The sequence below is a fragment of the Saimiri boliviensis genome, chromosome 16 (genome assembly GCF_048565385.1).
Source record: "Saimiri boliviensis isolate mSaiBol1 chromosome 16, mSaiBol1.pri, whole genome shotgun sequence".
NCBI classification, from domain to species: domain Eukaryota; kingdom Metazoa; phylum Chordata; class Mammalia; order Primates; family Cebidae; genus Saimiri; species Saimiri boliviensis.
The window spans coordinates 1,126,638-1,148,965 of NC_133464.1; the positions used below are offsets into that span (position 1 = coordinate 1,126,638).

At 49.6% G+C, this 22,328-nt stretch overlaps 2 protein-coding genes and 1 long non-coding RNA gene across 6 annotated transcripts in view; 1 reads left to right on the forward strand and 2 right to left on the reverse strand.

Moving 5' to 3' along the window:
- The window catches only part of CUL4A (cullin 4A), a 57,778-nt gene extending 37,168 nt beyond the window's left edge, over positions 1-20,610 (reverse strand). For 3 of the 4 annotated variants that reach the window (XR_012514265.1, XM_074387416.1, XM_074387418.1), the window contains exons 1-4: positions 20,053-20,610; positions 12,348-12,452; positions 4,762-4,830; positions 3,282-3,355 (exon numbers count right to left, since the gene is read on the reverse strand). Coding sequence is in view for 3 of the 4 variants with exons in the window: in XM_074387416.1 (XP_074243517.1) it covers positions 3,282-3,355; positions 4,762-4,830; positions 12,348-12,452; positions 20,053-20,610 (806 nt within the window). In the remaining variant the exon portion in view is untranslated. Of the gene's footprint in view, positions 1-3,281; positions 3,356-4,761; positions 4,831-12,347; positions 12,453-19,731; positions 19,848-20,052 lie in introns of all 4 variants that reach the window. The other variant, XM_074387417.1, reaches the window with a different exon arrangement.
- Positions 9,908-12,337, reverse strand: LOC141581579 (uncharacterized). Its single transcript, XR_012514266.1, has 2 exons — positions 11,616-12,337; positions 9,908-11,316 (listed from the first exon to the last, which is right to left on the reverse strand). It is a non-coding gene; the product is annotated as an uncharacterized LOC141581579 (long non-coding RNA).
- Positions 20,609-22,328, forward strand: part of PCID2 (PCI domain containing 2) — a 28,489-nt gene continuing 26,769 nt past the window's right edge. Inside the window, exon 1 of the mRNA XM_039473137.2 lies at positions 20,609-21,061. Within this exon, the coding sequence (XP_039329071.1) occupies positions 20,609-21,061 (453 nt within the window). The remainder of the gene's footprint in view (positions 21,062-22,328) is intronic.

Below are 22,328 nucleotides of genomic sequence, written 5' to 3' on the forward strand. Positions count from 1 at the left end.
GTTGGCGGTTAGTGGTGGCAGTAGTAATGGTGGTGGCAATAGTAATGGTGGGCGGTTAGTGGTGGCAGTAGTACTAGTGGTGGGCGGGTAGTGGTGGCAGTAGTAATAGAGGTGGGTGGGTAGTGGTGGCAGTAGTAACAGGGGTGATGGTGGCCGTAGTAATAGTGGTGGGCGGGTAGTGGTGGCAGTAGCAATATGGGTGATGCTGGCAGTAGTAGTGGTGGGCGGGTAGTGGTGGCAGTAATAATGGTGGACGGGTAGTGGCAGCAGTAGTAGTGGTCGGCAGGGAGTTGTGGCAGCAGTAATAGTGGTGGGCAGGTAGTGGTGGCAGTAGTAATAGTGGTGGGCGGGTAGTGGTGGCAACAGTAATAGGGGTGATGGTGGCAGTAGTAATAGTGGTGGGCAGGTAGTGGTGGCAGTAGCAATAGTGGTGATGGTGGCAGTAGTCATAGTGGTGGGCGGTTAGTGGTGGCAGTAGTAATAGGGGTGATGGTGGCAGCAGTAATAGTGGTGGGCGGGTTGTGGTGGCAGCAGTAATAGTGGTGGGCAGTTAGTGGTGGCAGTAGTAATAGTGGCGGGCGGTTAGTGGTGGCAGTAGTAATAGGGGTGATGGTGGCAGCAGTAACAGTGGGCGGGTAGTGGTGGCAGCAGTAATAGTGGTGAGCGGGTAGTGGTGGCAGCAGTAAAATTATTGTATTATTGAGACAGAGTCTTGCTCTGTTGTCCAGGCTGGAGTGCAGTGGCATGATCTTGGCTCACCACAGCCTTTGCCTCCCTGGTTCAAATGATTTTCCTGCCTCAGCCTCCCGAGTAGCTGGAATTACAGGTAAACACCACCACGCCCAGCTAATTTTTCTATTTTTAGTAGAGATGGGGTTTCTCTATGTTGATCAGGCTGTACTCAAACTCCTGACCTTGTGATCGCCCGCCTTGGTCTCCCAAAGTGCTGGGATTACAGGTGTGAGCCACTGCGCCTGACTATAAAATTATTATGGTGGTGGGTGCCACACAGGTGTGCAGAGAGCCCCAGGAGCCACCTCAATGGTAGAGATGTGTACCTCCCTTGACTGCCCACCACAACGCCACAGGTCTCTCCTGTCCCTGGCGTGCTGCGTAACAGCAGGTCTTCAGTGCACTTTACCACAGCTGGAGCAGGAAGGTGCAGTGGCCAGACTTGCGGGCTCCAGGCACCTGCCTGTGTTTGAATCTTGGCCCTACTACTTGCCAGCTGTGTGACCCTGGGCAAGGAGCTTAACGTTTCTGTGTCTTTCCTTCCTTCACTGTAAAACGGGGATCAGATGTATTAGTTCCTGCCTGTGAAGCCCTTGAGGGCAGTGCCAGGCAGGTCGCCAGTACTTGGGGAGACTTGGGTCTCCACTTGTGTGACCCTCTACCCCTGCTACTGAGATCTTCTCTTCAGAACATTGGCCTCAGCTGAAAACCCTTCATGGCCCTCATCAGCTTCATCCCCACCGACTCCCACACGGGCTGCTTCTCTGGTCATGCTGCCTTCCTAGCCGTCCACGGCAGGAGACACCCGGCTCTGAACTTCCTGCTTCCCTCCTTCTCCTCCTTTCTTAGCTGCCTGACCACCCTCGCTCATTCTTCAAAGCACAGGCCAAGGCTCACCCTCAGCTCTCCTCCCCATCCCAGAGACGGACGAAGTGTGTCCACACCACGTACTGCCCACGCACACCTCAACCAGGATTCTTGTTATACAGATGCTCATGTTCAGGCTGTTAGCCTCTTGTGGTAAACTGGAGGTGTTATCATTTATTCTATGCTATAAACAATGTTTATAGTTTGTATGACGGTTATGGTATAAACTATACTAATTAAAAGTTTAGTGTTGGGTGTGGTGGTTCACACCTGTAATCCCAGCACTTTGGGAGGCTGAGGTGGGAGGACCGCTTGAGGCCAGGGGTTTAAGACCAGTCTGGGCAACATAGCGAGATCCTGGCTCTACAAAATATTTTTTAAAAGTTAGCTGAATGTGATGGTCCACGCCTATAGTCCTAGCTACAGGGGAGGCCAAGGCAGGCAGATCGCTTGAGCCTAGGAGTTTGAGGCTGCAGTGAGTTGATTGCACCACCGCCCTCCAGCCCAGACAACCCAGGCAGGGCAAGTTACTTTAACCTCTGGGCCCTAGTTTGTATAAAATAGGGATGATAACGGCCATGCCACACAGCTGTTCTAGGGATCAAATACATTAGTAGGAACCATCCCCTTGCACAGAGCAAATGCTAAATCATCTGCTTTGATCACTTTCATCATCCCCAGTGTTTCCTGGAACACGGGCTGTCCTTTCTGTGCAGCGCTTGCCTTCTCGGAGACCACATGGATGTCTGGTAAGAGAGGTGTGGGAATTCCACAGGGAAGTCAGAAGGGCAAGAGCATTAAGGGGAGCTTCAACAAGGAGAGGGTATCCAAAATTGCACAGATACTGTATAAAATAAGGACAAAAGACGCTTGCTGGATTTGGTAACTTGCAGGTCAATCTCTGCATGGAGAAAGCAGAAACCACACTGCCTTGGGTCAGCGTGCTCAGTGGGTGGGGGGTAAAAAAAGCAACATTTTAGGTCATGAGAAGCCACAACATCACTTTTATGTTCCAATGTGAGAAGAATGAAACTCTACATTAACAGAGAACAAGACAAATCAGAGGGTGAGACTGGACACAGCTTTTGTCCAAAGTCGGCTTGCAGGAGGCAGCAGGACTCCCCACCACGGGGTGGTCACAAGCGGACACACAGGCATCAGCAGAGGACATGCAGGGGTCAGTGGCTGTGAATGCTGCTGAGGGGCCCCAGAACCCCTAGTGCAGACAGTCCCCAAAAGATGATGGACGATGAGAGCTGTTTATGTGCTCAGGAGGCCGGGAGGCTGAGCAAGCCATTCCGAAGGGGCCGCAGAGCCTCAGGGCCAGGACCCCATGGACGGCAGGCAGTCTTCCTCAGAGTTTCAACGGCAACGCTGGACAGAGCTGCGCCTGGCTCAAACTCCAGCTGTCAGAGAGAAACCAAGGCCCTCCTTCTCCACCCTCAGGACCAAAGCCAGCCACTTGTCCAGCTTCCCACTCCACTCCTCGCTGCTGGCTAGACACCTGGTATTTCAAGGCTAAGACCCACCTGGACTCCTACATTCACTTTAACAATTCTGGCTGAAGAAAAGAAGGCACAAGTAATCACATGTGCTTTACCACCTTAGCCCACCGCAGGCACAAAAGGGACGGAAGGTGTCAGCCACAGGGGAGACACAGCTGTGCAGACAAGGACACTCACCAGATGGAAGGCAGTGTGGAGTTCTGAAGCACGTAGGTGCGGTCCAAGAACAGGAAGATGCTTCTGATCATGATCTGACCAGCAGAAAGGAGAACCATTTACTCAGGAATTCTACTAGCAGAATCTTCAAGATCAGGCCTTTTGGACTCCATGCTAGCTGTCTCAAATCCAACAACTGCTTCCTGTTGGGAAGATGCTGTCCACAACCCTCAGGTTTCATTTGTTTTCTAAAGTTAATTTTGTCCCCTTGGTATGTGATTTTCATCTCTTTGATATCATAAATCTGACTGTAGAGATTTTAACACACTTAGCCTAAAAGGATATCTTTTTGTTTGTTTGTTTGTTCTGAGATGAAGTCTCACTCTGTTGCCCAGGCTGGAGTGCGGTGGCACAATCTCGGCTCACTGCAACCTCCGCCTCCCAGGTACAAGCGATTCTTCTGCCTCAGCCTCCCGAGCAGCTGGGACTACAGGTGCTTACCACCATGTCCAGCTAATATTTGTATTTTTAGTAGAGATGGGGTTTCACTATATTGGCCAGGCTGGCCTTGAATCCCTACCCTTGTGATCCGCCTGTCTTAGCTTCCCAAAGTGCTGGGATTTACAGGGATGGGCTACCCAGGCCTTTTATTTTATTTTATTTTTTTTTAAGATGTCTTACGTTCAGCCAAGGCCTAACGGATATCTTTAAATTTGGTCATTTTTTAACTGATGTGGTACATCTTACTAGATTAGGGAGACGCTCTAAACTTTAAAAAAATGAGTTCTGGTACATGATGAAGCTCTTGGACACATGTCTCTGTCTCAGTGCTGCGAGCAGAGTGAGGGGGCGCAGGATGATACACTGCTCCCTGTCCTGTGCTCCCACCGTCAAGCCCACTACCTGGCTGGGGAGACCTGCTGAAACATCTTCCCAAAACCTTCCCAACCGACACTCAGCGAGCTCTAGCAGCTAGCTGCCAGGTGTCTGGCCCAGAAGTGAAATACACCCATCGTCTCCTACTTACCTCATTTAGAAAATAAAAGATTTCAACCTACTTGGGAAAGCTATTAATACTGTCTTTTCTCTCATTTAAGTAATTAATAGCCAGGTCACACTGAAAATTTACACATGAAGTCAGAGCCAATACATTTACAAAGCCTAAGACGTTGGCTGTGTGGCTCAGTCAAGACCTGGGATTCAGGCTTGATTTTCAGAAGTATGCTGTGCTTTAAGAGACATTTACAGACCCACTCAGGCATCTAAGAATCCTGTTACCACTGCAGGCCCTGACTGTGGACCTGAGGGCCAGGAGAGCAAGCAGTGCCCTCCCACAGGAGCTGAGGAGTTCACCTTCCTTGCTTTTCTCATTGTGCTGTTCAACTACGGCACTCTGAACAGAGTCCTAGACAGAAACTCTGTGTCTCAGCTCTCAGTCATGCGGGAGGGAAGATCGATGAGGCCATGCTCTGATTAAGGAAAAGGAAGTGCAGCAGCTTACCATTTGTCTGCAGTGGTCTTGCCAGCACGCGTTCATCTTCTTTAGAAATACAACACTATCTAGTGAGTCTGTACAGACCTGCTAAGGAGAACTTGCAAAGCGCTGGCCAATTGTTACAATTTCAACCCCCTGATTTCAGCTACCCTCTCCACTGAATACTACACATCACTTAGTAATCGACATACAGAAAGACTGTGCTATTAGTCTTGAATGTTCATGCCCCCCCGCCCCCCAATTCACAGGCTGAAACTCTCACTCCCAAGGTAATGGTGTTAGGAAGTAGGGCCTCTGGGAGGTGATTAGTCATGAAAATGGACAAGCCTCAAGAATGGGGTTACGAAAGAGACCTCAGAGACCTTTCCACCTCTGCCAGTACATCAGGATGCAGTGAGAAGGTGCTGACTGTGAACTGGGAAGTGGGGGCCCCACCAGACATGGATCCTGCCCGTGCCTCAACCCTGGACCTCCAGCCTCCAGAGCTGTGAGCAAGACATTCCTGCTATTGATGAGCCACAGTATATGGTGTTTTGTTACAGCAGCCCCAGTGGACTAAGATAGACGAGAAGTTCAATTATGGATCTCCATATCTCATCACCGACATGCACACAGCCTGCCTGAGCTGCCTTCCCTTCCCGTGGCCGCACCTGCCCCTCCCGCTCCCTCTCCGGCCTCCCTTCATATTCTGCTTCCTTCACTACCAGATGCTTTCAAGTCCCTGCCACCAGAAACACACCCAGGCTGTAAGTGCCTTGGGGCTGGATGGCCAGACAAAAGGCCCCACTTCACAAAGCACAGAAACTGAACATAATCCTATGGGGCAGGGTGCGGTGGGGGCGGGGAGGGGGGGCTCCCAGACATGGTAACTGGCCTGGTAAGAGTCAGCCACTAGGACTATTTTTTAAAAATAAAAAAAAAAAGATTGTGTGTTTTAAAGAGACAGCATCTCATCGTATTCCTAGGCTGGTCTTGAACGCACGGTCTTAAGCAATCCTCTGTCTTAGCCTTCCAAAGTGCTAGGATTAGAGGTGTGAGCCACGGTGCCCAGCCTGTCAGGGCAAAGTGCAGCCAGACTTTGGCTCAGGTTCAATCTCTAGCGTCAATGAAAACTGACATGAACTCTCATCCAGGTACCAAATTAGGAACACTCTTACCTTGACTCTTAGAACGTATATTTTTAGGAAAAGCCCCCAAAAGTAGTTTGGGACAAAGAAATCAAAATCTGGGCTCCTAGAGCAAGTGGCCTGGCATCCCTCAGGTTCACGCAAAGCTGAGAACCATCAATGGCTATGAACTGTTTTCTGGTTTACGAAACACTTCACATCCACTCTCACTGAGCCTCCCCACCTTGTGGTGCAGGCATCGTTCCCTTTGTACAGACGAGCAAAACGGCTGGTCGAAGTGGACATAACATGGACATCTTAGTTTAACTCTTCTTGATCCACCGCCTGTCAGCAACACAATACTGGCCAAGCCAAGGGACTTCTGTCTGTTTCTGCTGTGCGCAAGACACTACACATTCAGAGCCGACATGAGGTGGTGACTATATCCTCAGCACACAGAAAGGAGGAAAACGCATCAGCCAAGTAGGATGCACAAATCAGACAGGGGCTGGAGTCTCAGGGTGGCAAAGAGTGGCCTGACAAGGAAAGAGTAGCAGGGAGGGTTGGGTGCCAGACAGCCTGAGGAGGAATAAGGGTGCTGAGGACAGCCGAGGGGCTCCCAGGGGGTCTGCATCCTCGTCACACCAGGAAGTGCTGTGACCACAGCTACAGGAGCCTGGCTAAGACAGGCTGACTCTATTTTCTCTTGAGGCTTTGCTGAATTCTCAGGAAGCACTGGCAGAAAACTAAAAGCAGACAGTTATAGCAAAGACCTCATGGCTGAACAGCTAACAGGTGCCTCTGGAAGAATTCTTTTTAAATTGTGCAAAATTATAACGGCTCATTATATTAGGAAGCTACAGAAACAGTCTGGAAAAAAAAAATCCACCGTAAGTCCATTGGACAGGCTTCAAGGAACCCCAACAGCCAGCCTGCAGCTCTGACTCCAGGAGCTGAACAAGAGCTGCAGCTTGGACCCCCCCCAGCAAGCCTCTGCTGGCAGGTAGGCCACGCCAGCCGAAGGCGGAGCTTTGTTTCAGGTTGAGGCTGCACAGATCCTTTAAACTTAATGGGGTTAAACTGACGCCAGTCAATCTGACACCACTGGGCAGCTCAGGTGTTGTGAAGATCACAGTTCCACCTGGGGCAGTATCTTGTTACGATGGAAAGGTCCAACATAAAATGTTCACTAAATGAGAAACACTTTCTCTAAAATAGCTCTGTAAAATCAATATAGATCCTCAATCAGTAACTTTTTGCTATTTCCCACAGAAAAAGGTACAAAATGGTAAGCTAAAATCACAGTGTGGCATTTACTAAGTAAGCTCCGGTCTTCTAAACATCAAAATCAATTCCAAATCCTAGGATATAACAAATAGCCATGATGTGCAATTCCAGGATGTGAGACATACAGACACAGTGAGAGTCTGTCAACAGCGTATTCTTGAAATAGGTTTCAGAGAAGGGCCAATCTTACCTAAAAGATTTATAAAGCCTGCTGAGATGAGTTAGGAGGTCTTCAAACAGCAAACAAAATCCAATAGCAGAAATGCTTACACCATTGAAAAAACCTACCCATCATATCTATAATTAAAAAGAAAGTAAAAAAGACAGTGCTTCTGTTGGGGCACAAGAGGGATACAAACATTTTCTACTCTTGGTTATCCTGCTTCTGCCAATTCCAGGGAAGAATGATTCATCTGCTGCTTCTATCCACAGACAGGCCAAAAGAGGACAGGCCTATGCCAACCCTCATCCGTCTACACAGCCCATGAAGGCAGGGGTGCCGTTTTGTCCCCTCTGATCTGGCTGAGCACTAACAGGGTTCTCTTGGGCTTTTGTTTCTTCATCTAGAAAATAGGGTCAACGAAGGTACCTACAGCTCAGGGTGTTGTGAGACAGAAAGCAATTCGTGAATGTGCAGAGCTTGGACCACTGCCAGCAAGTGCTGCGAACACAGTATCTGGTCAAGTGAGAACAGGCCAGGTCTTTCTAAGGAAAGACAAAGCCTGTTGTTCTCGGTGTGGATCATACAGGCATGCTTACAGAGGAAACTGGAGCTTCGAGAGTCCCCCAACAACCAAGGCTCCCCTGCTCACTCCCACGCCCTTCCCTTCCACTGACCATGCTGCTCTTGTGGTGTCCACCACTGCCCGGCATTCTGTAGCTGACCAGACCTGCAATGCTGTCAAGGTGAACCAGGGGAAGGAAAAGGTGAGTTTCATCTGTTGTTATCTATAGGTTAGATTCTGAGGACAGCTGGCTTGACATTTTCGAAGAGCTCTCGGTGCCCGTGCAGTCTGGTTGGGTGGCACGTGGTCCCGCACCATGTGATCTGGGATGTGCAGCAGCTGCCTGTGGCTCAGCGAGTGTGTGTGTGTGTGTGGGTACGAATGGCTTTTATTTTGGGAAGGGACATCACCAAGAACAGGTATCTATTTTGAAAGGGACAACTAAGTGCAGAATTTACCAAACACCTGAGACAAGGAAATGGAAATGGTGAACGAAGACGCGAGTGAAGGACGCAATTCCACGAAAGCCCTTTTTCTGTATGCGCATCTGATGGGTTTCATCTATAATCTAACATCAGCACACGACTAAAATATAATCAGCATATAACATTACTTAAATCTTAGAAAGCAGAGTTACGTAAAATACTGGAATAACCCAGAGGCAAAAGAAATCTGAATATGCAGACCTTGAATATGTCCTGCTACGTTGGTATCTGAGCATCTGCCATGACATGACCACTTCGCCATATGAGACTGGGCTGGGTCACAACTCTCTTCCAGAAAAACAAGCTCTTTGAGGGCAGGGCCCATGCCACCCATTCCTGTCCCTGGTCCCCAACGCATAGTGTGGAGTTGGACATAAACACTCATCGATGTTTACTCAGTTAATGTACGCATGCAGCAGAAAGCCTTCGTCATGGTAACCGCCACTCTCTGGTCTCATCATCCCTTCAGCCACTAAGCCAGATGCCATATTAAACATGCCCCTCGATTCCCAAAGATGACTCTCCAGGTTTTCCTCTCACCTTCCTGACACCAGCCGTTGACCACCGCCTCCCATGGCTCTGCTCATTTTTTTCCTTTTAGAGATGAGGGCTTTTCCCTGTTGTCCAGGCTGGAATGCAGTGGCACAATTTCAGCTCACTGCAGCGTTGACCTCCTGGGCTCAAGCAATCCTCCAACCTCAGCCTCCAGAGTAGCTGGACCCACAGGCATGCATGCACCACCATGCCTGGCTCATTATTGTCTAGGTGGGTCTTGAACTCCTGGACTCAAGTGATCCTCCCACCCTGGCCTCCCAAAATGCAGTGCTGAGATCAGAGGCATGAGCCACCACATCTGGCCACTCTGCTCATTTTTCCTGGCCAGTTTCATCTGTGTCTGTGACCACTGGATCTGTGTCTACAGCCCCAAATGCACATCAGGCACCTCTACCCCAGTGCCTCCTCACCTCCTTCAAACCAATGTGACCAAGACAGACGCTCCGGGCCTCAAACCTTGTCTGGTTCCTCCTTCCACACCAGTCAGATCCCTTCCCTCTAAACCGTAAGAGGTTTGCTGGCAGGATGCTGCCATTCCGACTCCATGGTTTTGCTGCCCAGTCAGTCAACTGACCTCTCACACCACAAGGCACACACACAGGCACACCAACTTCTTACAAACATAACCCAGATGCTCTGTACCTGAATACCTCAGATGAATCTCCATCTTCAGATAAAACCTTGACTTCTCGGTTCAACAAAGGCCCTCCATAATTCAGCATCTGCCTTCCTCTCGTTTTCCCCTTTAGGGATCCTGTAAGCGGTCAACTCTCCCACGTCCAGCAGTGCACCTGGCTCTTGTGCCCAGTATGCTTCCTCAGAGCCAGTGATTGTGCCACTGGCCTGTGCCACCTCCTCATCCACCCTTTAGGACACGGCTCAGACATCGCTTCATGCCTGCAACACTCCCTTATGCAGGTGGGCTGGCTACTCTTTATTTAGGTCCCAGGAGCTTATCTGAACCTTTGAAAACCCTTATCACAGCACTTGTAAATGCTTATCTTGATGCTTCTGCCATCCCCATTCGGCTTTAAGCTCCAAAGGGCCAGAATCCCGTTCTACTCAAATTTATTTTCCCAGGGCCTGGTATTATACCCAGCACATGACCGATACTTAAAAACGTGTGCAATGAAAGGCTGTGGAGTGCTGGTCTCTACATAAACTTATCTCATCATTCTGCCCGAGTGACGTCCATGAACAATCTTATTCTGGTTTCTTGCTTCAAAACCTGTGAGGATGCTGGGATATTCATAGACTGGAGTCCAACTCCTTGACAGTATCCACAAAGATTCTAATTCAATCTCCACCTCAGCATCACAGCCTAAGGGCCGCCAGCTCTCTGGAGTTCTAGTTGTGCTGCTGGGGATTTCCAAGGCACCCTCCACGCTCTGCATTGGTGCCACATCTACAGGTGGGCGGACCCTCCCCACCCTCCAAGGGTGTCTCCTTCGGGAGGCTCTGCCCCAGATGCCTCACACCCCACCACTGCTGGCCTGACTCAACAGTTCTCAACTCAAGATGTCTCATGACTAATAAGGCCATTTGATATGGTAGTGTTTTCTTCTTTGGCCTTTAATGAACTAAATAATTTTTGTAATCATGGTTTTGCCACCGCACCAGGAAAGCACAGTAATTCTCCCGCCTCTCCCACAGGACTGTAACTTCTTGGAGGGTAGAAATCAGGCATGGTGGGTGATCACTTTCCATTTTGCGGTGCCAGTGCCACAGGCAGAAAGCAAGCGCTTGTGCAGTGAGTGAATTAATGACAACCCACAGGGTAGAAGTAACTGGCAGAAGGATAATTTGATCAGGTAATCAAATGGCAGTTTTCAAGTAAATTGGGACAGCAACTAGAGTAGGAACAATGATCACCTGCTGACTCTCACCGATGCCAAAGTCTTTAGGAGAAGGCTTGGGCATCTGCTAAGGACTTCTCCCAAGCCCAGGAGTCAGGTCACTTTTTGGATGGAAGCATCCGGAACATGGGTTCCTGGAAGCGCACTGCTGAGCGGTGGCCCTGGGGCGGGGCCTGCTTCTGTGCACCCTCACAGGTGCCTCATGAGATAAGATGCACTTTGGCCAGGTTCCAGAAGGTTGTGTGTGGTCACTGATCTCTTGAACAACCTCATGATCGTTAGGAAAGGGCTTTGCTGGAAAACACTGCAGAGGTGTATTTACAGAAACCAGCATCAAAGAACTGAAGCTGACTTCACTCACCATGTGTGGGCAGCACTGTGGAGACTGTCTAAACAGAGACCTCTCACCCTGCATTTCAGCTTCCCTGCCATGTGCTTCAACTTCAGCAACACCAGCTGCTGCAGCTTCTGCGAAGGTCCTTCCAAGGAACTCAGATGGTTTAGTTTCCCAAGATCAGGGACATGGGGGAGCAGAAGTGTCCTTGAACTAGAAGGAAAGACCAACTACTTAATTTTACATATAAAGAAGCGGAGGCCTAGAAAACTCCAATCACAAGTAGACTTTCTGCAACTATAAACTCTACTTTCTCATTCCTACCCAATGAAACACATGGATAGCTACAGTAATGGGAGGAGGCTGGGGAATGAGACTGAGTCCAGATTAAAGGATTTTCTATAGCATGCCAAGGAGCCCAGAGACTCCTCTGCAGATAACTGAGTCACAGCTGGTGTGGCAGCAGAATCCTGAGATGCCCCTGCCCTGTCCCTACATGGATGATGCCTCACATGCAACTGTGAATGAGGCTGTGGATATGAAGGGTCATCATTCATTCACTCAGTTACAGGTTACATCATATAAGGCCCTATCTCAGCAGGCCAGAGCAGCAGATTCTCCTGCAGGCCTAGAAGCAAAAAAGAGTTGTGCTGTGAGAAGAGAGGCAAAGAGCTGCACATGACCCCACGTAACACAGGAAGGAAAGCAGGGCACTCAGTCCCACAGCCACAGGAACTGGCTTCTGCCAACTGCCTGCCCATGCTAGCGAAGGACCTCACCTTAGGTGAGGCCCTGGCCTGGTTGACACCTTGACTCTGCCCATGAGACTCTGAGCACAGAATCCACTGAGTCCTGCCCAGCCTTCTAAGAGACACGACCATGAGCTGATAAGCGGGCGTCTCCATATGTCACCAAGTAGATGGGAATTTGTCACACATCACAGAAAGCTAATGCAGATGATATTTATTAGAATAAAGGATACTCAAACTTTAAGACATTTTTCAGAACTTTTCCTAAATACTTCAATCATATCCAATAAGTAGACACGGTTTCCCTTTAATTTGGATCAACAAAATACTTTAAATGGCAAATTTTGCTTAAAAACTTACCATATTGAGTCATGAAATAAAAGAGCACTTTAAAGCTTTTGTTCTAATATTAAGGATACTCATTAGTTATTTATCATAATGTTCAGTTTTAAAAGACTTAGATAAACAGAAACTTTATGAACCAAAAAAAGGATATTCTCTAAACGGAAGGATCTGTGCCTGGACGTGGTCTTCACAGGCCTGACGCAGCTGCTTGTAGAGCATGGGGGAGACTTTATGCGAACAAAGATTTTCCACAGCCTGCACACAAAAGGGACACATAAATTCCTCAGTATGAACAACAGATTGGTTCTTTAAAAAACCCGATTGTTTATATAGCTGTAATCATAACAAAAAGGCACCCCACCCACCGCAGTACTTACAGAATCTACAAATATATTATTTATTATGGCTAAGTTGAGGGCACTTCTCGTTGGAAAAAGTCATAGTTGGCATGGGGGTAACAACAGTTAGTTAACGTGGGCACGTGGCACCTCGGGCCCCAGGCGGCTAGCTGGCCTGCACCACTTCTGAGCATCTGGGGACTTCTGAACAGGTTTGATCCTCCCAGGCCTGTTTCTGGGTGCTCTGATTCCTCAGCCTGAGGTGGGGGTCACTGGAGCATGCATGAGTTTAGTTCACCTTAATGATTACAAAGTGAATCAGGGCTAGCGAACCAAGAATATCTTTTCCCTCAGTGACCACCATCTCATTGGGAAGGAGAACAACAGGCTGGGGCTCCAGTTCCCTTCACTCTCCCCGGGGCAGTGATTCGTCCATACTGAGCTTTGTTCTGGGTGACTCAGGCCAGATTGTAGTGTTTGCTATTTATTTTTCTGCAGGCTAGATGTGTAATTCACTTCAGTTTTGTCTTAATTAAGAAACATTTTTTTTTTCTTCTGTGAACATCCCCAATACAAGAAGAAACCATTTCTTTTTTTCTTTTTTGAGATGAAGTCTTGCTCTGGTATCCAGGCTGGAGAGCAATGGCACGATCTCCGCTCACTGCAACCTCTGCCTCCCAGGTTCAAGCAATTCTCCTGCCTCAGCCTCTCGAGTAGCTGGGATTACAGGCATGTGCCACCACGCCCCACTAATTTTTGGATTTTTAGCAGAGATAGGGTTTCGCCCTGTTAGCTGGCCTGGTCTCCAACTCTTGCCCTCAGGTGATCCACCCTCCCGAGCCTCCCAAAGTGTTGAGATTATAGGTGTGAGCCACTGTGCCCAGCTGAAACCATTTGTTGAGGCACAAAATTTTTTCTTACAGTACTTCTACCCATCTCAAAGAAACAGTGCTTGTACATTCTCCCCAGTTCTAATAACAGTTCCTTTCAAATCTCATGTACAAAACCTTAATCTCATTCAATTCAAATATGAAATACTATAAACAGAAATGTGGTTTTTCTACTAGCAAGTTTTGAACCAATGTGGGGTTCAAAAAATGTGGGGATATACAGAATAAAAACACTTTAGATAAATAATCTGAATGTAGTTTGAATACAATAGTCCCCTAGGAAAAAAGGTAAATTAAAGTTATAAAAACTATTCATTTTACTAATACTTACAAGTATTAATAATTCCAATATTATAGGAGAGCTGGTACATATTATATTAACCAAAGTTAAATAAATACAGTAATTACTACCATATAAAATACATACACATTTACGAAGATTAAAATAATTATTATCCTGTTTTCTAACAAGCTTAATATCCGCAAAACAAAGAAATAAAAACTTTGCCCCTACATTTTGTCTCACTATAGACATAAGAATTCCTACCCACATTCTGTATTTCTTTTAATTCCTTTCTCAAACTCTTCAATTCCATCCCTTTGGATTCTAAGTCTTTAAAATTTGGTCAAAGACCTGCCATCTTTTGTCTCCTCAAAGAACCAGTAGAACTTCAGGACAAAGGTTTTGCTCCAGTAGTTAAACCTTAGTGGATCCCACAGACATAATTACTACAAAGTAAGTTTTTTATATAACACACGAAGAAAATGTATTTTCTTCAGTAAAAGTCAAAATAAGCTTAGTGGTACATATCCTTCATAAACAGTAATGTAGGACCATTTTCTGGATGTTTTAATTCCTAAACTAAGAACCAATATCCTGAAAACCACCTCTTCCTGGTGTGCCATATCATTGCTGAGTATTTTATAACTTACTCTTCCTCCCATGTGTCCTATTTGGTACACATTTACTATTTATATGAGTCATAATGCAATTTATTTTGTTTTTAAAATTAAGAATTTAGGAATCTCTCAAAATAAGTAGCAAGCCCTGGGTAACCGGGTTTGCTGTAGGTGCTGAGTCAGGACTGCCAGCTTCATGTTACAGGCACTCATCACTGGAAAGGCGACAGCCTTTGTTTCTCTCCGTCCTGCCAACTCCTTGCTGGTTGGAATGCTGGAAGACTTTTTTGTGTTCTTATAGAAGCAGCACAACACAGGAGTCACCCCTCCCCAAAATGAATTTTTGAGACTCAATGAGATTTAGCAACACCTCTCTGGAGGTATAAAGCAAGCTATCAGATGGTACTGTGTGCTTCCTGTTGGTGCCCTTGGACCATCAGAATTTTAAAGATTCAACCCAGAGAAAATGAACGTAATCCAACGATCAGAGGTGGAGAAGCATCCTTTGCATTCTACTCCTATTAGTATCAAAATGCTTTCCTTGTATAAAAAGGCCAAGTGAGAATTTGTGTATATCTTCACCCAACAGTGTCTCTCCTCACATCACAGCTACTTCCTAACCAACAGGTTCATCAAATGATTGTCTGTATTAGCTCAATATGCACATCTATTTATAGTGTCCAAGCACTGCCCAGAGTGAACTCACTGCCACTTAAACATAATGCTCCCTGCGGACAAGGGCGATCCCTGCTCTCAGGTGTGGAAGACAGAACAAGGAAGTCCAGGGAGCTGTGGGGGTGACCTCCACGGCCACATGGAATGCGACCCCCAGAGTCACACAGAGACCTCTACAACCACACAGGGTAAGACCTTCACAATCACACGGGACAAAACCTCCGCAGCCCCACGGGATGAGACCTGTGTAGCTACGGAGGTTCCATTCCTACGCTGGGTCTCTAGCTTGGGTGTGAGGGAAGAATGCCACCACATACAAAGGACTAATCACTCCCCTTCACTGACCATTATCACCTAGTATCAAGATGTCACGGAGACAACTACTGTGCGACTCAAGAAAGACGGCCTGGCTTTCCTCAGAACTTGTATGTCAGCTGGGTACAGTGGCTCATGCCTGTAATCCCAGCACTTTGGGAGGCCAAGGCAGGAGGGCTGCTTGCGTTTAAGAGTTCCCAAGCAGCCTGGACAACATCAGGAGGCCACGCCTCTCTCTTTTTTTTAAAGGCCCGAGAGACTTGTTTTTGTGCAAAAAACAAACAGAAAAACCAGTCCTAAATCAACACATAGCCTTTCTAGAAATGCAGTATTCAGTTTTCTGTTGTCTCATTCAGCTACAAGTAGGACTAAAACAGACACAAGACACAGAAGATCCACTTTCCTCAGGGAGTTAGTTATTACAGACATAAATTAAGGCCGTTAAAGGGAAAAGGTTTATGCCTTCACAACATTCTCCTCTACACATTACAGAAGGAAAATGACAAGAAGGAAATAAGTAACAAACAGAAACAACAGACCAGCGGAGGCCCACACAGTCATCAACAGGCCTCCTGAGGAGTTTAGAGGGAGACTGAGCAAAACCAAACCAAACCCTCAACCAAACCCTGCAAACTTGGGTGTGTGAGAATTGGTACTTTCACGCAAGATTGTTTGGCAAAGTATACATCACACCACCTATACAAAGACAGATTTTATTTTGAAACACCAAGCCAAATGATTAGAGATCAGTAACTTCACATTTACTTTTCTTACCATTTCTACCCTACTTGCTTCCAATCCACCAGAGGCAGCCCATGCTTCAGACTCTGTGAGAGGCCAGAATCCCACCTGTGTGTGGAGAAATGACTAGCTGCACGTGCTCACAGGTGAGTAAGTCAATGGATTCCACATGTCCCCTGGTGGGACAGCACCTCCAGAGATGCCCTTAGAATTTGCGATGTTTCAACCCAGGAGGAACCAGTGACTGTCATTTTGGGGTTAGCATTCCTAGTTCTCAGGGTTTCAAGACAGACACCCAAGGCACCTGCAAACATTGTTCATAGTATCTACAGTGATTGTTTTATGAGACCTATCACTGCGTACAAGGTGTTGCAAGGTTAATTCCACCATTTTAAGTAAAAACAATGAGGCAGCAGATGACAGCCAAATCTCCAGGAAAATAGTAGTAAGAAGTCTTAGCTGTAAGATAGCACATTTTATTAAACCAAAGACCTATAAGGGTTCAGGTGGGACTCTTGTTTCTGGTCAAGACACAGTAAAAGAACTATATTAACCTTCTGCCTGAAATAACCAAAAAATCAGACAAAAATACAAAGCAACAGTTTTTGAAGCACTGGGTACTGGGCTAGGAAAGAGTGAATCTCAGAAGGATGAGAGGCAAACAGGCCCCAACTGCTCAGCTTCCTGCATGGAGAGCTTCTAGCCTGCAGAGTGGGGGCCCTGAATGAGTAGCTGGAACTATAGGTGTACATCACCCCACTGGGCTAATTTTTAAATTTTTTGTAGACATGGGGTTTCACCATGTTGCCCAGGCTAGTCTCCAACTCCTGGGCTCAAGTGATCAGGCCACCTTGGCCTCTGAAAATGCTGGGATGAGCCACTGTGCCCAGCCTCTCAATATTGTTAAGAAATTAACTCTCCCAGGTTGATCTATAGATTCTATATACCGTCAATCAAAATCTTAGCACACTTTTTTAATAGAAATTGGCTGATTCTAAAATTCATATGGAAACACAAGGGACCAAGAATAGCCAAAAACCTGTGCAAACGTATGAGGTGGAGGGCCAGCACAGCCTATTTCACAAGTCACTCCACCTACTCCTACATGATTTTTGACAAAGGAGCAAAGGCAGATCAGCAGGGGAAAAGAGGCTGCACAACTCCACATTTACAGGAAAAACAGTAACGCTAGAGGTTTTTGTTTTTTTTTGAGATGCAGTCTCACTTTGCTGTTGCTCAGGCCGGAGTGCAGTGGCATAATCTCGGTTCAATGTAATCTCCAATTCCAGGGTTCAAGTGATTCTCCAGCCTAAGCCTCCAAAGTAGCTCGGATTACAGGTGCCTGATACCACGCCCAGCTATTTTTTTGTATTTTTAGTAGACACCATGTTGGCCAGGCTGGTCTTGAACTCCTGACCTCAGGTGATCCACCAGCCCCGGCCCTGACCCTAGATTTATCTTTCACAATACATAAAAAAACTCACCCTACATAGATCAGAGAACTAAATGTTAAACCTAAAACCCTACAATGTCTGGAAGAAAATATAAGAGAAAACTCCGTGACCTTAGATTGATTAAGCAAGATTTCTCAGATACTAAAAGCACAATTTATAGAACAACAAACTGATTCATGTGACTTCAAAACTTAAAACTATTGCTCTTCCAAAGGCACAGTTAAGAGAATCAAAAGACAAGTTCAAGACTAGAAAGAAAGTATTAGCAAGGCGAAAATCTGGTATCAGACTTGTATCTAGAATACATAACAAACTCATACACTCAAGAAAATCAACCCAATGAAAATGAGCAAAATACTTAAATCGACACTTCGTCAAAGAAGATATAGAATGGCAAGTACAAGGATGCTTGGCATCAGAGGGAAATGCAAACCAAGCCCACAACGACGCTCCACCACACACCTACCAGCACGGCTAAAATTACAAGCTGAGAATAGCACATGCCGGCAGCAGCCTGGAACTGGAACTCCCATACACTGCCGGGAGAAACACAGAAGGGGCAGCACTTTGAAAAACAAGGAATTTCCTACAAAGATAAACATACATTTTCCACATGACCCTGATAACTTACCTCTAGTATAAAAGTAAGCAGAACTTACCTCAGAGGAATGAAAATATATTTCCAAATGAAGGCTTATTCACAAATGTTCACAGCAGCTTTATTTAAAACAACCCAAGGCTGGGCACCGTAGCTCATGCCTGTAATTCCAGCACTTTGGGAAGCCAAGGCGGGCGGACCTGAAGTCGGGAGTTTGAGACCAGCCTGCCCAACGTGGCAAAACCCTGACTCTACTAAAAACATAAAAAATTAGCCGGATGTGGTAGCAGGTGCCTGTAATCGCAGCTCTTTGGGAGGCTGAGGCAGGAGAATTGCTTGAACCTGAGAAGCAGAGGTTGCAGTGAGTGAGATCACACCACTGCACTCCAGCCTGGGCAATAAGAGGGAAACTCTGTCTCAAAACAAAACAAAAAAACAACCCAAAACATGGACACCCAAATGTCCATTAACTGGTGAACAGATAAAACAATTGTGGTACACCCATTGTACTCGGTAATAAACAAACCACAATCACACTGTGTGTGCATGAATCTCAAAAGCACTGGCCTAAGTGAAAGAAGCCTGATACAAAAGACGATAAAACACATGATTGCATTTAGAAAAGGTTCTAGAAATGACAAAATGTCATTATATTTTGTCCCTTGGGGATTGCCAAGGGCTGGGAGTCAGTGGAGAAGACTCATTGCAAAAGTGGTCATGGCAATTTTGGGGGTGGTAGAAATATTCTACCAGTCTACCAAGAGGGGCCGGTTACATAACTGTATACATCTGTTAAAACTTCTTGAAATACACATTATATGCAGATTGTGCCTCAAAAAAGCTGGTATGAACACGTAATCCACTTACACTTAGGACAAAGAATGGATGTATGTACACCAAACTGCCTAACAGTAGTTTTCTTTGGGTGGTAGGATTATAGGTGATTTAAGTTTTCTTTTTTGTATTTTTTGTAATTTTTACAATGCAGTCACTTGCATATCCAGAAAAAGATTTTTTTTAAAGCCTGTTAATAGAAGTAATTGTATGACACATTGAGCCCTAAAATGTAGATATTAGACTACTTAATGAACGTTGTCTTACAAAAGAAGATGCCAGAAAAAAAGTCCGCTTGTAAACGAAATCTCCAAGTAGCAAAATGTACTTGGGGCCATTTTTTGCTACTTTAGAAAACAGAACACCATCACTTTGAATTAAACGCTACAAAATCTGTTTGACTATCTTAAAGGCAACCATTAATCACAAAACACAGCAGAGAAAAAAAAAAAACCCGCACTGGGAAGTGACACAGTAACCAGTTTTATATACTGTATAACGAGGGAAATAACAATCCGCTGCATACTTGCAAAACGAGTCACGTGGCTCCTAGAAACACACCTCCTTCTCTTCTGTAATGGGATAACTTTAAATATCGTTCTAAGCAGCTTAAGCCTGAAAACAAAAATTCCACCGCCGCAATAAACAAAACCACTTGTTGCCTCTGGGGCTCCCGGCCCGCGGAGGAGGCCGGCGCCCCGCCTTTCCGGCTCCCGGGCTCCGGGGCGGCCGCGGGGCCGCGTCTGCGTCACGCGGGGCAGGACCCCCCGGCCCCGGCCGCCGCCTCACCTGGTAGAGCTCCTCGAGGTTGCACCTGATGGCGGTGCTGCTCTGCACGGCCCGCACCGCCTCGTGCAGCTTCCGCCACGTGTCCTGCGTGTAGTTGTCGGGCAGCCGCGGTCTGTCTGCCGGGCGGAGGGAGAGCGGGCGGCTCAGGGCGCGCCGCGGGGACCCCGCTCGCCCACCCCCGCCCGGCCCGGCCCGCGCCCCGGCCCCGCGCCCCGGCCCCGCGCTCGCGCGGATCTCGGTGCCTCCCCGGCCCGCGGCGGGCGGGGTCTCGCGGGGTCCCCGCCGGGGTCGCCCGGCCCTCGGCCCGGCCGCCGCACCCACCTCGGAAGTTCTTGATGACCAGCTTCTTGGAGCCGCCCGCGCCCCCCGGCTTGGCGGGCGCCGCGGCCAGGGCCGCGGGCTTGGTGAGGCCGTTGGTGCGGCCCACGAGCGCCGAGAAGCTGCCCTTCCGCGGGGCCTCGTCCGCCATGGCTGGGCCGGAACCGCCGCGCCCCGCCCCGCCCCGAGAGCCGCAGCCGCCGCCGCCCGCCCCGGTCCGCGCGGCCTCCGCCCCGGCCTCCCCGCGCGCCCCGCCCCGCCCGGCCCGCGTGCCCGAGCCCAACCGCCGCCGCGCCCGGCTTCTCCCGAGGGCTCGGGGCGCGCGCCGGGAACCGCCCCTCCTGCGGGACGGGGACCCCCGAGGGCTCGGGGACGCGCGCCGGGGCCCCTCCCTGAGGGATCAGGGCCCCCTCTGCCGGCTCGGGGCGCGCGCGGCGGGGCCCCCCTTCCGAGGGCTCGGCACCCCCATGCGGGACTCGGGACCACCTCGAGAGCTCGGGGGGCGCGCGCCGAGACGTCCCCACGCCTGAGGGCTCGGGAGCGCGCGGCGGGGCACTTCATGCGGCCTCGGGAGCGCGCGCCGTGTCCCTCCCCCGCCCCCCGCTCGGGCGCGCGCCCCGACGCCCTGACCCGGACGCGCGCCGAGCGTCCTCCGCGGCCTCGTTTTCACAGGAGGCGGTCGAGGGGTCAGCGCGGGGAGAAGCAGTTTGGCCGTGGCGCTGTCCTGCCGCCGGACCCCAAGCCCCCCAGCCGGGGCGGGCTCAAACACACAGTCAGAGCCGCTGGCGTCCCCGCTGAGAGGACGGGCCCGGCGGAAAGACCCCGGGGCCCCCTCAGCCCGAGCGCGCCGCCCAGCCGACCCCGGTTCTCCCTCCGGAACCACCTGCGCGCGGGCGGCGCGGCCGGGGGCGCCGGGACCCAGACGGACCGAGCGCCGGAAGTGACGCCAGCTGGCCCGCCCGGCGTCGGCGCTCCCATGGCGCACATCACCATCAACCAGTACCTGCAGCAGGTGGGTCCCGGCCCGGCCGCGCGCGGCGGCGCGGTTGGCCCTCGGCGCGCTCCGCGTGTCTCCTCCTGCCGTGGACGCTCGGGCCTCTTCCTTCCCCGCCTCGCCACCCCTTCCTCGTCCGCGTGCCCGCGAGCCGACCGAAAGGCCGCACGGCGGCGGCTGGGGCTCGGGAAGGCGCCCGGGGTCTCCCCTGCGGGGCCGCCGTGGGCGGCGTCCGTGGACCGATCGCGGAGTCGTCGCAGTGGAAGTGGACGCGGGGCCCCAGGGCGCTGCCGTCTGTTGCTGGCATGTGTGGCCGCGCTCGCGGGGGCTCGGACGGGCCGGCGGGCCTTGGTGTGGGCGGCGCCGCGTCGGAGGGACGTCCGGGGGGCGATGGCGGGGCGAGCGCGGGCCCTGGCGGTGCCGCGGGCCGGGCGAGCGCTCCGGGTCCTCGCTGCCGTTTAACGCCCTTCTCTCTCCAAGCACAATGCATGCGCCACCGCCGGGCTAATTTTTTTGTGTTTTTAGTAGAGACCCGGTTTCACCAGGCTGGTCTCCAACTCCTGAGCTTGTGATCCATCCTCCTCAGCCTCTCAGAGTGCTGAGATTACTTCCAGGCGTGAGCCGCAGCATCCGGCCGATAATTTTGCACTTTTAAAAGTTACGCGTTCTCTGTGGACCGCACTGGAGGGCATGAGAGGCATGCCCCAGCCACAAGAAAGTCTTGCTGGGACCAGAAGCGGGGAGCATGCCCTGGTGAACCAGGCCTAGGGGTGCCGCTCAGAAGATGCTCACTTGGAATGTGGCTGTGTGGTCCCATTGGGGGCTGAAGTCTCTGCAGCATGAGATGTTAACAGTTGGCCAGGTGGCTGGGCTGCTTAGGATCCTGCATCCCCTGTGGCGCCAGTCGCAACTTTAGGGGTTGCTGGTACTGTCTGTTGCTATCCCTGCTTTTCCTGTTCACACCCCCGCCGTTCTCACAATTTAGTCACTGAGGCGGGGGCATTGATAGGCCCACTCTTGGGACACATTCATGCCTGCCAAGCAAGCTGGGGCTCTCCTTGGGTTCAAGGCCCTGTGTCACTGAGGCCTCCTCTGGTCAGGTCACACCTGGGACACTGGGTGCAGCCCAGGTGGGTGTGGCGGAGTGAGCTGAGGATGTGGCGACATCACCCTGCATGTGTGCAGGGACCACCCTGGGATTTCACAGGCAAAAGAGGGTGACCAGTGAGTGCCCCCAACAGGGATCTCCACCTCTCCTTGGAGGGACCCGGTGTCTAGACTCCAG